The sequence below is a fragment of the Phyllostomus discolor genome, chromosome 2 (assembly GCF_004126475.2).
Source record: "Phyllostomus discolor isolate MPI-MPIP mPhyDis1 chromosome 2, mPhyDis1.pri.v3, whole genome shotgun sequence".
Lineage (NCBI taxonomy): Eukaryota > Metazoa > Chordata > Mammalia > Chiroptera > Phyllostomidae > Phyllostomus > Phyllostomus discolor.
This window is the reverse complement of record NC_040904.2, coordinates 197,970,626-197,982,967: the sequence shown is the minus strand read 5'-3', so window position 1 is coordinate 197,982,967 and position 12,342 is coordinate 197,970,626. Positions and strand designations below refer to the sequence as shown.

General features: G+C 40.1%; 1 protein-coding gene across 2 annotated transcripts in view; it reads right to left on the bottom strand.

The window, feature by feature from the left end:
• Positions 1-5,896, bottom strand: part of NEDD1 (NEDD1 gamma-tubulin ring complex targeting factor) — a 35,566-nt gene extending 29,670 nt beyond the window's left edge. Inside the window, exons 1-3 of one of the 2 annotated variants that reach the window (XM_028532785.2) lie at positions 5,801-5,896; positions 3,401-3,544; positions 1,157-1,251 (exon numbers count right to left, since the gene is read on the bottom strand). In XM_028532785.2, coding sequence (XP_028388586.1) covers positions 1,157-1,251; positions 3,401-3,536 — 231 coding nt within the window. In that variant the 5' untranslated portion in view covers positions 3,537-3,544; positions 5,801-5,896. Of the gene's footprint in view, positions 1-1,156; positions 1,252-3,400; positions 3,545-5,708 lie in introns of both variants that reach the window. The other variant, XM_036019442.1, reaches the window with a different exon arrangement.
• Between the last annotated feature and the right edge of the window lie 6,446 nt (positions 5,897-12,342).

The following is a 12,342-nucleotide window of genomic DNA, read 5'->3' as shown; positions in this document are numbered from 1 at the left end:
ATATTGTGGTGGGGGTGGAAATAAAAATTATTTTGATGTTGATATTTAATAAAACAAATGTTTGTCATCCACCTCTGACAAGATTTAAAGATCCAAAGACGATGACTACCATGTTTTGCCTGCTCTTGAAGTAGGTACATTTTGGCTTTTATAAAGCAGGAAGGCTCTCTGCCTCAGTTTTAGTTCACTGAGCCCCAAACTCCACTCCCACCCTTACTCAGCATTCTCTCTGGCCCAGCCTGCAACATATATAGGCTGCAACTGAAGCTTGGGTCAATCCCACCAGACACCAGAAATCAAAAGTCCCTTTTAAATTAAACAAGCTTATTCGCCACTGTCCTGCTGTATTCTTTCTCATCGGGTTCCTCCCCTACTCCAGTGTGTAAAATTAGGACCCTGCCTAATGTGTTAGGGTCTGCGAGGAAAATCGGAAACTTAAAAAAGAATAAGCTACCAACCACTTGCGCCTTTTTTATTTAGATCATATTTTATTTAAAAAAGAAATCGCTTGGAAATAGCTTCCAATAGATTGGAAGTGAGGTAGCCAGCAATATCCTGGATTAAAGGGACTAACTTAAAAAACAAAAGGATAAGAAAACAATATGCAATGAAAGCTCCATTTAAATGTTCTGGGACCAGTCATCTTCCCACCCCCCCACCCCGAGAGTTTGGAGGAGGCAGGCAGGGCTCAGGCAGACCCTTCAGTACCAAGCAGACAGAAGCACAGGCAGAAGGCTCCTGTCAGACAGAGGGAGGTCTTTAGCTGACAGTCCTCAGCCCAGCAACAGTGAGGGCAGGGCTATGTCATCACGCTTTAGGGTCAATTCAACCTCATGACTTAAGTGGGACTTGGTCCTTAAAAAGGCAGCAATACCAGGGAACCTCCCACAGAGGAAAAACGGAGAAAGCAAGAGCCTCGTTGACAAAATATGAGTCCTTGACCGCTCCCCTAAGATCCACTATTATTATAACTAAAGATGTTTCAGCACTTATCTCACCTATAATAAGAGCTACAGTATTCTTTTCAGCTTCAGCGTAGGTTAAGAATAATGCTTTTAAACACCTTTACATTTAGTTTCAAGCACCACAATAAATAAATAGTTACCAGCCAAGTAGAGCTAAGATTTTAAGTTGTTTTTTTTTTTTAATCACTTACCCCTTCACCAAGCTCTAAAAGTGGAACAGGTTTACATTTGCAACTTGAAACAACAATTTTGTCGCCACTGGAAGACGCTGTCACTAGAAAGTTATCTACATGAAGAGTTATGGAACATAAAAGGATCCATGAGCATCTCTAGCACTAGACTATTAACATAAGAACTGTGATGATAAAAGAGCTACTTAACCCATGTGAAATGCTATTTCATTTTCCAAGCTGGCTGGAAGGTCTAATTGTATCCTTCAAGGATGAAATCATCATCATCAGTCAGATGAAAAGTATTGTCATCATCATATATTAATCACTTTTCATCAATAAACACTGCTCAAGATACTTATTTAGTAATCCAGTGCTTGGTACCCATTTAAGCCTTGCAAGCAAATACCTACACTAGTCTCCTATTTTTGTCTACTAAAAACATTTTCTCAGAACTAGAATTTTTGTGAATGTTTCAATCTTAAATGCATTAAAAATAAAAGTTACAGTAAATAGCAAATATAAATAAATGTGGCTACATATTAACTACTTATAAGAGTTTTAAATTATACTTAAATTATTTAAAGTTTAATATTATTAATATAGCAAAGAAAAAAACAAAAGATAATGTGAGAGGATACCTTATTTTAAATTAAATTTAAATTATTTAAAGTTTAATATTATTAATATAGCAAGGAAAAGAAACAAACAATAATGTGAGAGGGTAAAAAAAAACAGGAAACTAATCTACCTGGCACGTCACCATGAACCCCATCTTTGGAATCCATGCAAAGGGGGCCCCAAGTTTCTGAATCTGGGAAGTCTCTGTTCATCAATAACTAACCTCCATGTAAGGGATCAAAGGTTCATTCGGAGTAAGATTCTACAAAGGCTTCCAGTGCACATCCACAGTGCGGGAACGCTACCCAGAAACAAGACCAGTTCCCAGAAAGTCACGTGACACCTCCTCACAGTCACATCAGTTTTACTGACGGACCATTCAGGGGTTTATCGGGAAATGCCAATTCTTAAGAAAACTCCTTGGGTTACAAATAAACCAAAAAATAATGAGTCTTACTAAGAATTGCTCCTTTTCTCTTATACAGTAAGTAACAGAGAAAAATTAACCTCTAAACATGATAGAAATCCGGTAACAGAGAAGCAGCCTCACACATTTGTCACTCTCTTTGGAGAGCACTTCAAAATGCAGTCACTTCACCACGGGTTTGATCAATACAGCATGGAAGTCATTTAATTTGCTACTATAATACAAATTCAAGGAACGATGGCATGAATTTCATTCAATAAGAAATTTCATCATTTTTGTTACATAGTTGCAAGGTTAGGTTGAGCATGAAAACTTCTAATGGTTTTGTTCATAAATCCATCATATTTTAAACCTTTGATATTTTTATTTTCATCGGGAAGCAGAATATTAATCCTTGGATACTGATATGATCAGACACATTGAATCCTAATTTGTTGTTTAAGAAACAGTGTATACATATGACTTGTAGGCAGAGGCCAGAAAGGTTCCTAAACATCCTCTAAGCACAGGCCTGCTCCCATAGCAACGTAGCAAAGAATTTTAGGACCCAAAATGTCAATAGTGGGAGGCTGAGAAATACGGATTTACAGGCTTCACTGCCTCATTTATTTTGTCCACATACAGGATCTTCCTACAACAGGGAGGATGTGAATCAGAAACATTGAAAGCTAAGGGAAATTCAGTAAGTTCTCTGAATCTTCGGGCAATGAGACTATTTTTGTCACAGAAAGGAAGAGAAAGACAAGAGTACGTCAGAAAGAGGGGCATGTTGCACAATTTCAATTTTTATCTCTTCCCCCAACCTTTGCTTCTGTCTATGAGTTCTATCATGGATTTCCAGAGCAGATTCATATTTAAATGTAGATGCAAACTCATTCCAAAACCTTTCAGAATTTTTCCCACTATTACCTACCTTATTCCACTTGATTCAACAGCAAATTTTAGATAAAACTAATTCTACAGTCTGGATCTAATAATTAATATATATGCATCTACATTAATAGCAGTGTTTTTCAGTATAATGGACTGCAACTGAAATTTTTAAAAATGAAATCAAGAGAAAGCAGTGTGTATTCATATGATATATTGTTTAGTAAATTCCTGTTTCTTTTCATCTTTCACAACTATGCAAAATATATTTCTCATTACGGGTTGCATGCAAAAGTTCCATTAGTTGTTAAACCTAACAAAAAGTGGTCATTTTTTTTAAAGGATACTATTGCTGCTCCAACACATTGAGCTGATTCCATGTGGTGATGTGTGTGGGTTGAATTTATCCACCAATGTCATAGATGAAGCATCCCATATTTTAACATCATCTCCCGATGAAGCAAATCTGAGGTTTTCCTGCATGATTGCACCTATAGTTTAAAACATTTTTAAAAACAAAGATAGGAAAAAAGTTAAAATGAAGCATCTAATCCAAAACAAGAGGCATTGCTGTCCGCTTTTGTCCCCAAGAGTACGCTCACCACAACGTAGCTGGGGTGACCTTCCTGACCTGAAACAGATCATTCTCTTAGTTGACCCTTCCCATGGCTCTCCACAGCAAGTATAATGAAACCCAACCTTCTTAGTGTGCTCTACATGACCTAGCCTGGGTGCAACTCCTTCCCTGGAGCCCACCAGGCTCACTGGCCTTCTTTCTTGCCTTCCATTTGCTGTTCCCTCTGCCTGGAATGCTCTTTCCACTGACAGCCCACCGTCATCTCCTTTGCATCATTCCAGTCTCAGCTCAACTGTCTCCTCCTCTAACGAGCATCACCCAGGCAGCCCCTTACCAGTTGCTCCATATCTCATGATCCTGTTTCATTTCTCTTCATGGCACTGCTTCCTATCTGCAACTCTTCTTTTACTCATAACGTCTATCCCCACCCACTGAACTATGAAGATCCCCAGGACAGGCATTTTGTCTTATTCACTACCTGTCTTGAAACATTCCTGGCCCACAGTAGGCACTCCCAAGTAAGTGTTGCCTAAATAACCTCCTGATCTTTTTTAAAATGTATCATAAAATGTAGCACACCTGCAGGTCCAAACCAAGGCACTCGTTTTTCCAAACAATTCCAAAATTCAGCAAATACAGCCAAAAGAGACGTCACTAGTCCCTATACCAATTCTTGGTCTACAGTGTCCTCACTCATATTCTTTAATTACAGTATATAGTTCAAACACATAGTAATGACAAAGTGATTTCACAAATTAAAGCAATCTAGAAAACAAAGAGCAAGAAAACTGCTCTAGGCAGACACTTTAAAGAGCAGCAAATAGTACTGCATGACAGGTAAAAAAAAAATGCTCAAAAATACATGGGAGGAAGGAGAAAGGAAAAGAAGGGAACCTAGAAAAATATCCTCCAAGCCTTCCTAGTGTGGACAGTTCAAGAGGACAGCACAGCTTTAGTGATGTCATAGACAGGGTTCCGAGTCATCAACAAAACATCACACTTTTGTCCAGTATACCCTGTCTCAAAGGACAAGTTAGAGGAATGAAAAATTACAGTGCCCTTTGATTCTCAAGAGACCAAGAAAATGTTCTTAATGTATTTCTTAAAAAGTTAAAACTTCTGTTAACTAGAGAAGTCACTTAAGTGATTCACTATGCTTCATTCATCAGATAAACACAGTGCTACTAAAAGTCATTAGAGTCATCTGTTGCAATGTATGCATAGTGTCTGGATTTGGTGCCTTAACATGTAGTAACATGTCCTTTTGGTTCCCTCCTCAAGGAACAATGAAGTGCAGCGAGGGCGATCTCTAAACCCAGTACACACAACTGAAAGATGTCGTCACTATAATCTTACACCATTTCTGTTGAGTGGTGTGGTGGAAAGATCACCTGCGACCGGGGCGCAGAAAAAGTGGGTTCAAGCGATGTGTCCCAGGGTTTAGGTGACAGTGCCTTTGGCCAACTCATTTGATGTGTTTCCTTCTCTGAAAGTTGAGCGAGGTAGGGGACCATCTGCCCATCCACCTCCGTCTTCTGAGAATTGGGCACACTGAAGGAAGGTGCATTAATTACATCAGCCTTTCAAAGGGAGTCCCATAAAGAGAGAGCAGTCTGGACACAAGGCAGTAAGAGACCGCTAGCCCGGATTTGAGAACAGCTACTCGAAGCAACTCCACTACAACACTTACTTTAAACCAATAAAAGTTCTCCAACTTTCATTCGCCAAAGATGCATTTTACTTGCAGGCGGCTTGCTCAACTGGGGTAACCTTGTAAAATGGACTCAAGCGCCTATTAAATGAGTCCTAGTTTAGAGGTTTGCAAAAAGGGGGACGGACTGTGGATAAGTTGCAAACTTTGCGGAGGCGGCGCACCCCCCAGAGCCGCCACCTACGTACCCAAGCTGACCCCGCCACCTCTCAGGAAGAGCAGGAGGCTGTCTCAAACCAAGGAGCGCGACCCTGGCCCGCGGCTCCCGGGAACTTCCGCGCCAAGCCCGCCACCGCGCCTCTGCCCCGCAACCGTCCCGAGTGCGGGACCAGCTCCGGCGCGCAAAGCCCCGGGACCTCCGTCCCACCTCCAGAGGTGGCCGGAGGGCGGGCGAGGTTGGGGACATTCAAGGACGCGGTGGGCGATGGCCCACTGAGCCCCGGCCCTGCAGAACCTCACCTCTCGGCCGCGGCACACCGGGGGCCACAACACGGCCCGCTAAGGCGTTGGGCTTCCGGCTCCCGCCCGGACTGTTAAACTTCAGCGGCCGGAAGTCCCACCCCCGGTGGCGTCACCGGGCAGGGCGCTGCTTCGGCCCGGGGCTCCGGATCGCTGGGCTGGGTGGGAACTGCTAGCCTAGGCGCCTCCCTCGGCATCCAAGCGGCGGCCTCAGGCAGCTGTCTCTTTGTCGTACTTGTGTTCTCAGACTGCGTGAGTGCAAGGCCCTTTGCTAGGCTCTGGGAGCTCAGGGATGAAGTCACAGGCTTCTGGTCCCTGGCGCCGAGGAGCTTACCGTCGCAGGCCCAGCTGTGCGACGTTAGGCGGCAGACGTCAATAAATAGTTACACGCTTAAGTGAGAAAGTGAAATTGTGACAACTGCTTGAAACGGAAGGCATGTGATGTAAAAAAAGCCCATCATAAGAGAAATTAAAATGGATGTAGGCGTAGGGTGGGCTTTCCTAAAGAGGAAAGCATGGAGAGCAGATAAATGCAAACAGGAGAACATGCTCAGAAAGGCTATGACATAATAATCCCAAGTGTAAGCATCTGAGTTACCTGATTTCAAACCCTTGATCTTTCTTCCCACGTCATGAAGCCTAGTCCAGAACCTCAAACACCATCTGGTTGGCGGTTCTTTTGAAAGGGATCCTTCTAGGTGGAAAAGGAGCTGAATCGAGTTTTAAAGTGCCCCTTCTACCTGGGCCTCCCAGAAGCTCTCTACTAACAATTTTTGCTTAAAATACTTGTAAACATAGGGCATTTCTTCTGCAAACACTGTTATTATACCGTCATCTAAGTACATATGGAGTGTGTTTCTGAAGAGGTGCATATTTGTACACACATTGCAAGTAACTGGAAAACTAGTAAGTACAATTTTTCGAGAGCAGAAGTAGAAATCCTAGCCGAGTTGTAAAGATTGATGGGGAACCTGAAAAGGGGAAAGATAGCAAGCAGCAACTGCCTTAATTGTATAATTTATAGTTCATGAGGTTGTTAAATTAAATTTTGACAGGCATGAGGGCCAAAATTTGGGAAATGAGAAAACAAGGTGAGAGTGGGGACAGGGACAATCAGGGCAAGTGCAGAAAAAGATAAGACTAGATCTCTGAAACTTCAAAGTCAGCAGGAAAATTTAAACTAGAAGATATGAAACCATGTGATATAACAATGCATATCATATATACATACTATGTTATATAATAACAGTAATAGATATTATTGAATACATACTTTAAGCACTGTAGATGTATGTGTATATAGACATAATATGTATACGTATACTATGTATATAATTTCATTGTCTTAAAAACACAAATGTATTATATATTCCCACTTGACATATGAAGAAACAGAGGTTAAGTAACTCGCCCAAGGTCACACAGTTAAGAAATGAAATGGACTGGAGTTACTACACTCAGGTCCATAAGGCTATGAATACTGTGCTGTAGGCCATTATGCTTCTTCCTCCCTGCTGGTGCCCCAGCCTCATCGAAAACTTAGTTCTGGAACAGTCCTGTCACAAACACATCTCAATAGGTTTTAAAAGAAGAAATCTTAAAAAGTATGTTATCTGATGACAATGGAATAAAATAGAAATAGAAAAGATAAAGCATCTAAAAAATCCCCAACTCTCTGAAAATTAAATGACTTTACTTCTAAATAACCCATAAGTCAAAGAAGAAATCAAATTTTTAAAAAATGAGAAAATATTCAAACTGAGTAAGTAAATTACAACAAATGAAAATTTACGGAATTCAGCTAAAACAGTGCTTAGATGGAAATAAATATATCATGTCTATATTATGAAAAAAAAAGATCCAATATCAATGATTTGTGCTCTCGCTTCAGGGACCTAGAAAAAAGGCAAATTGAACACAAAGATTAGAGTGGAGAACAATGAAATTGAAAAACAAATAAACAGTATTCTTTGAAATGATTGATAAAATTGATAAACCTCCAGCTAGACCTATCAAGAAGAAACTGAAATACAAATGATCAATGTGAGGATTGAATGAGAGTCCATCAGTACAGAACCAAAGATATTTTAAAAGATGATAAGGAAAGAGTATGAGCAACTTTTTGCCAATAAAATTTGGAAACATAAAATAAATATCTTGGAAGACATACAATATATTAAAATTGACACATGAACAAATAGATAATATAAATAGTCCTATATATACTACATTATTTGAATTCATAATTAAGAAAATCCTCCCACAAAGAAAACCCCAGAATCAGACAGCTTCATTATTAATTCTATCAAAAACATGCAAGATATAATATCAATTCAATATGAAATTTTTCCAAAACCAGAAGATGAAGGGATATTTTCTAAACTCACTTCTTTAAGGACAGTATTTCTCTGATTCCAAAAACAGATAAAGACATTAAAAGAAATACCTATAGAGTCACAGCCCTCCTATAGAGATATAAAGATGTACACATATCCAGAAAGTATCCAGTCATGTAATGTGAAAAATAGAGACATTTATTGAAGAAGATACAAGATACAAGAAACATTGTACAAAGGACAATAACACTTCAGGCCCCTTCACAGTAGGCACACCCTGGGACCTCACGTGGTTCTCCCAGCATCATTAGCAACTAACTGCAGCCCGATGTTACTTCTGCTCTGGTAGCAGAAGCCACAGAACAAACTTTGCCACAACACATTTCATGCCATGATCCTGCATCAAAATCTTGGACACGGTAGTTTTTGGAATCCCCAGATCAGCTTCTAGTTCTCACACAGTCAATTGCTGATCTTTGTGGATTTGCAGCCCGTACACAGTCAACATTCTCAGGTGTTCCGCTTGTTGCAGGCCTTCCAGAATGTGGATCACTTTCAATAGATTTTTTACCATCTTTGAAGTGTTTGTGCCACACTTTTATTTGCACTGCACTCATTGCATCATCTCCAAAGCCTCCTGAACCTTCCAAATACTTTCTGCAGAGGAATGTTCAAGCTTACTGCAAAATTTGATGCAGACTCATTGTTCTGCTCACTCAGCCATTTTGAATGCGACAGTCACGCAGTACACATGCTCACTCAATGGTGTCCACCACCCCCACTGACTAGTACAGTGAAGTGGTCATTGTTCACACATGTGCATTCCAGTCTCCTTGGTTGCCAGGTTATATCCGTGCCACCCAAACTATTTTTGTTATATTAACAATGGCTGGATTCTTTCTGGACAGGTTTCATATATGCAAATTGAACCCAGTAACATATGAAAAAGATTATATATCATTCCAAGTGAAGTTTATTCCAGAAATGCAAGGTTGGTTTAACATTCAAAAATCACAACATAATTCAGCGTATTAACAAAATAAAGGCAAATAACTCATGTAATTATGTCAATAAATGAAACAAAAGCATTTGAAAAATTCAGTATCCATTTATGATTAACAGCTCTCAGGAAACTAGGAAACAAAGAGAGGGAACATCCTCAACTGGTTTGAGAACATCTATGAAAAACCCATAGATAACACTGTGCTTACTGGTGAAAGACTGAATGCATTTCTCCCGGGATCAAGAACAAGACAATGATACCCTATCTGGCTGCTACTGCTCAATATTGTTCTGGAGGCCCCAGCTAATGTGATAACACAAACAGATGAATGAATGAATAAATGAACGACCGACATATAGAATGGAGAGAAAGAAGTAAAACTCTTTTTGCAGAACATGTGGGGTATACTGAAAAATCATTAGGCATACACAGAAAAAGCTCCTAGAATTAGTAAGTGAATCTATGCAAAGTCAATAAACAAAAAGAGAGAAGCGTGTCTATATATTAGCAATAAATAATTGAAAAATGAAATAAAAATTACAATTCCATTTCCAATAGCATCCAAAAGCATGTATTACTTACAGCTAATTTTAATATGTATAATGATTATACCCATTGCTGAAAAAAGTTAAAGCCCTAAATAAAGAGTTCTGTGATATTAAATAGATGGAAAACAATATTGTTAGAATATTATTTTTTCACGTTAATCTATTTATTCCACTTAACCTCCACAAAATTCCAGCAGGTATATACTGTGTATGCACAAAATGTCAGGCTTATTCAAAAAATTTGTATTAGAATGCCAATGGTCTAGCCAAAACACTTCCTTTGCAAAGACAAAGTCAGAGGATCTCCACCTGATACCACCTGTTTCTTTTAAGTCGCTCTGCCCCACACGGTTTTCCTTGTACACTCTTCCCTTGAACTTTCCCTGGGCTCCCTCTGAAGCTTCAATCAGGTTTGTGCTCAAATATCACCTCTTCAAAGATGCGTTTCTCTGGACAACCTGATCTAAAATATCTCCCACACCTCAATGTGCTGTTTCTCACCCTAGTTTCTTTGTCTGCAGAGCATATAACTACCTGACATTTTAGCATATTATACATTTATTTACTTGCTGTTTGGTTTGCCCAGTCTCTTTACTGGAATGAAAGTGCCACCAGAATAGGAACCTGTCCTTTTGTTTTGTTTTGTTTTGTTTTTGCCATTATATTCCCAGGGCTTAAAACAGTGCCTGGCATATAGTAGGCACTCCATATCTAGTTGTTGGATGAGATAATGGATAAAGATTGAATGTCTCCAGCCCAGATCTCTCACTTGAGTGCAGACCCTTATACTCAACTGCTCCCGTCTTTTCCAGATCGCAAAAGTGACTCTGCAAAACCATCCCCTCTTCCACAGCTGCTCATAGCATCCCAAGGGCTCAAACCAGACATTCATAATTCAATTCTGACTTTTCTCTTGTTTCCCTCCTTCTCATAGACATCCAAATAGGTGATTACTAAGCCCAGTGTGTTTTATGGATGACTCTCTCTCAAATCTGTCTATTCTTCCTTTCCCCACTGCTGTTATCTTGATTTAGATCATCCTGGACTCTTGACTGGATTGTTGAGATAGTCTCCTCCTAATTGGCTTTCCTGGCTCCAGTCTTTTATCTTTCTACCCATCCTCCAAGCTCCTACTTCAATGCTTTTCATAAAAATGCAAATCTGATCACGTGGCTTCTTTGCTTAAAACCTAGACCCTTAGAACAAAGTCTAAATTATTTGCACGGCCCTCTAGGCCGTTCACCACCACCTCATGCTAATGTTCCTAGCACTTCTGTGGTCACCTGTCCAGCCTAACTGAGCAGGTATGCCATTCATGCAACACCCTGTCTAGCCTTTGCCCTTGCTGCTGCCTCAGCTTAGAACATGACCCTCTGCCTCTCTCCAATGTGATCAGATGGCAAGGACTGAGGAAGTATCCATTCCTGCTGGATGCTGCTGCAGCATCCTGTGGCCACCCCCAAGGATGTAAACCTGGGTCCGCTCACTGCCTACCCTTCTCACTAGACTCAAAACTCAGGAGTACAGTGCCTGCATAGGCAAAATATGTCTTTGTGTCTCTAGGATTCAGCACAATACCTAACACAAAGGATCTACTTAAAAATGTTTGATGAATGAATGAATGAATCTGTTTTTAGAATCTGATTTTAGAAGACAGCAGTAAGGTGGAAAGCGGATTGCCGGTAGGGAGTCTGAAAGCAAGCTGACTAGTTAAGAGCTAATTGACATATTCCAGACGAGATGAAGAGGGTTGGACTCAGGCAGAGGCTATAGGGATGGAAATGAGTCAGAATCAAGAGACCTTTGTTCAAAAAACCCAAAAGATATTCATGAGCAAGTGTAATTGATTGAACACTGTATTTTCTGAAAGATGGTTCTACTGCTTTAAATTTAGACAAAGGGCTAGAAAGCCAGACAAACCCCCATGAGAAGCAATCAATCAACAAACTTTATGAAAGTGAGAAGAGGTGATTGAAACAGACAAAGAGGTTAGCAAGGCACACAGAGTTTCTGGCACAGATATGAAAGAGTGTTTTACAGACATTAAAGAGAGACAGGGAATCAAGAGAGTAACAAGGAGAGCAAACATTTTAGCATGGAGGATGTAGTAACTGGGAAGTTTTGCTTCAACCCATAATATAGTAATAAAATTTGCAGACAGCCCATAATACTATATTGACTGCGTAGTATACATTATATATTGTACAAGCTGCCCCCTATTTTGATGAGGGAGGTAAAAAAGTAAGCAAGCAAGTTTCTGGAATTTACTGGGAAAATAACTCATTTCTAGGGCATGTCATAGGATCAGTGTGGTCTCATCCCATTTATACCTGACACCTCTAGAGCCGTAACACGACCGTAACACTTATGCCATCCCTGACACACGGGAATGTTGTGTTATGTCTGGCCTCTTGGGCAAAGTGTAGGGAAGGGAAGGGGATGGTTAGTTCCTAGGAGTCTACTATGTTTAGGACACTACAGCTTACACACACACCCACACACACATACATATACACACATACATATACACATATACACATACATATGTGTGTGCATGTGTATGACATATATATGCATGTGTGTGCATATGTATATATGTCCCCTGCTTCCACTTCTTAAAAATAAATATGAATTATTATGCCATGATAATTGATT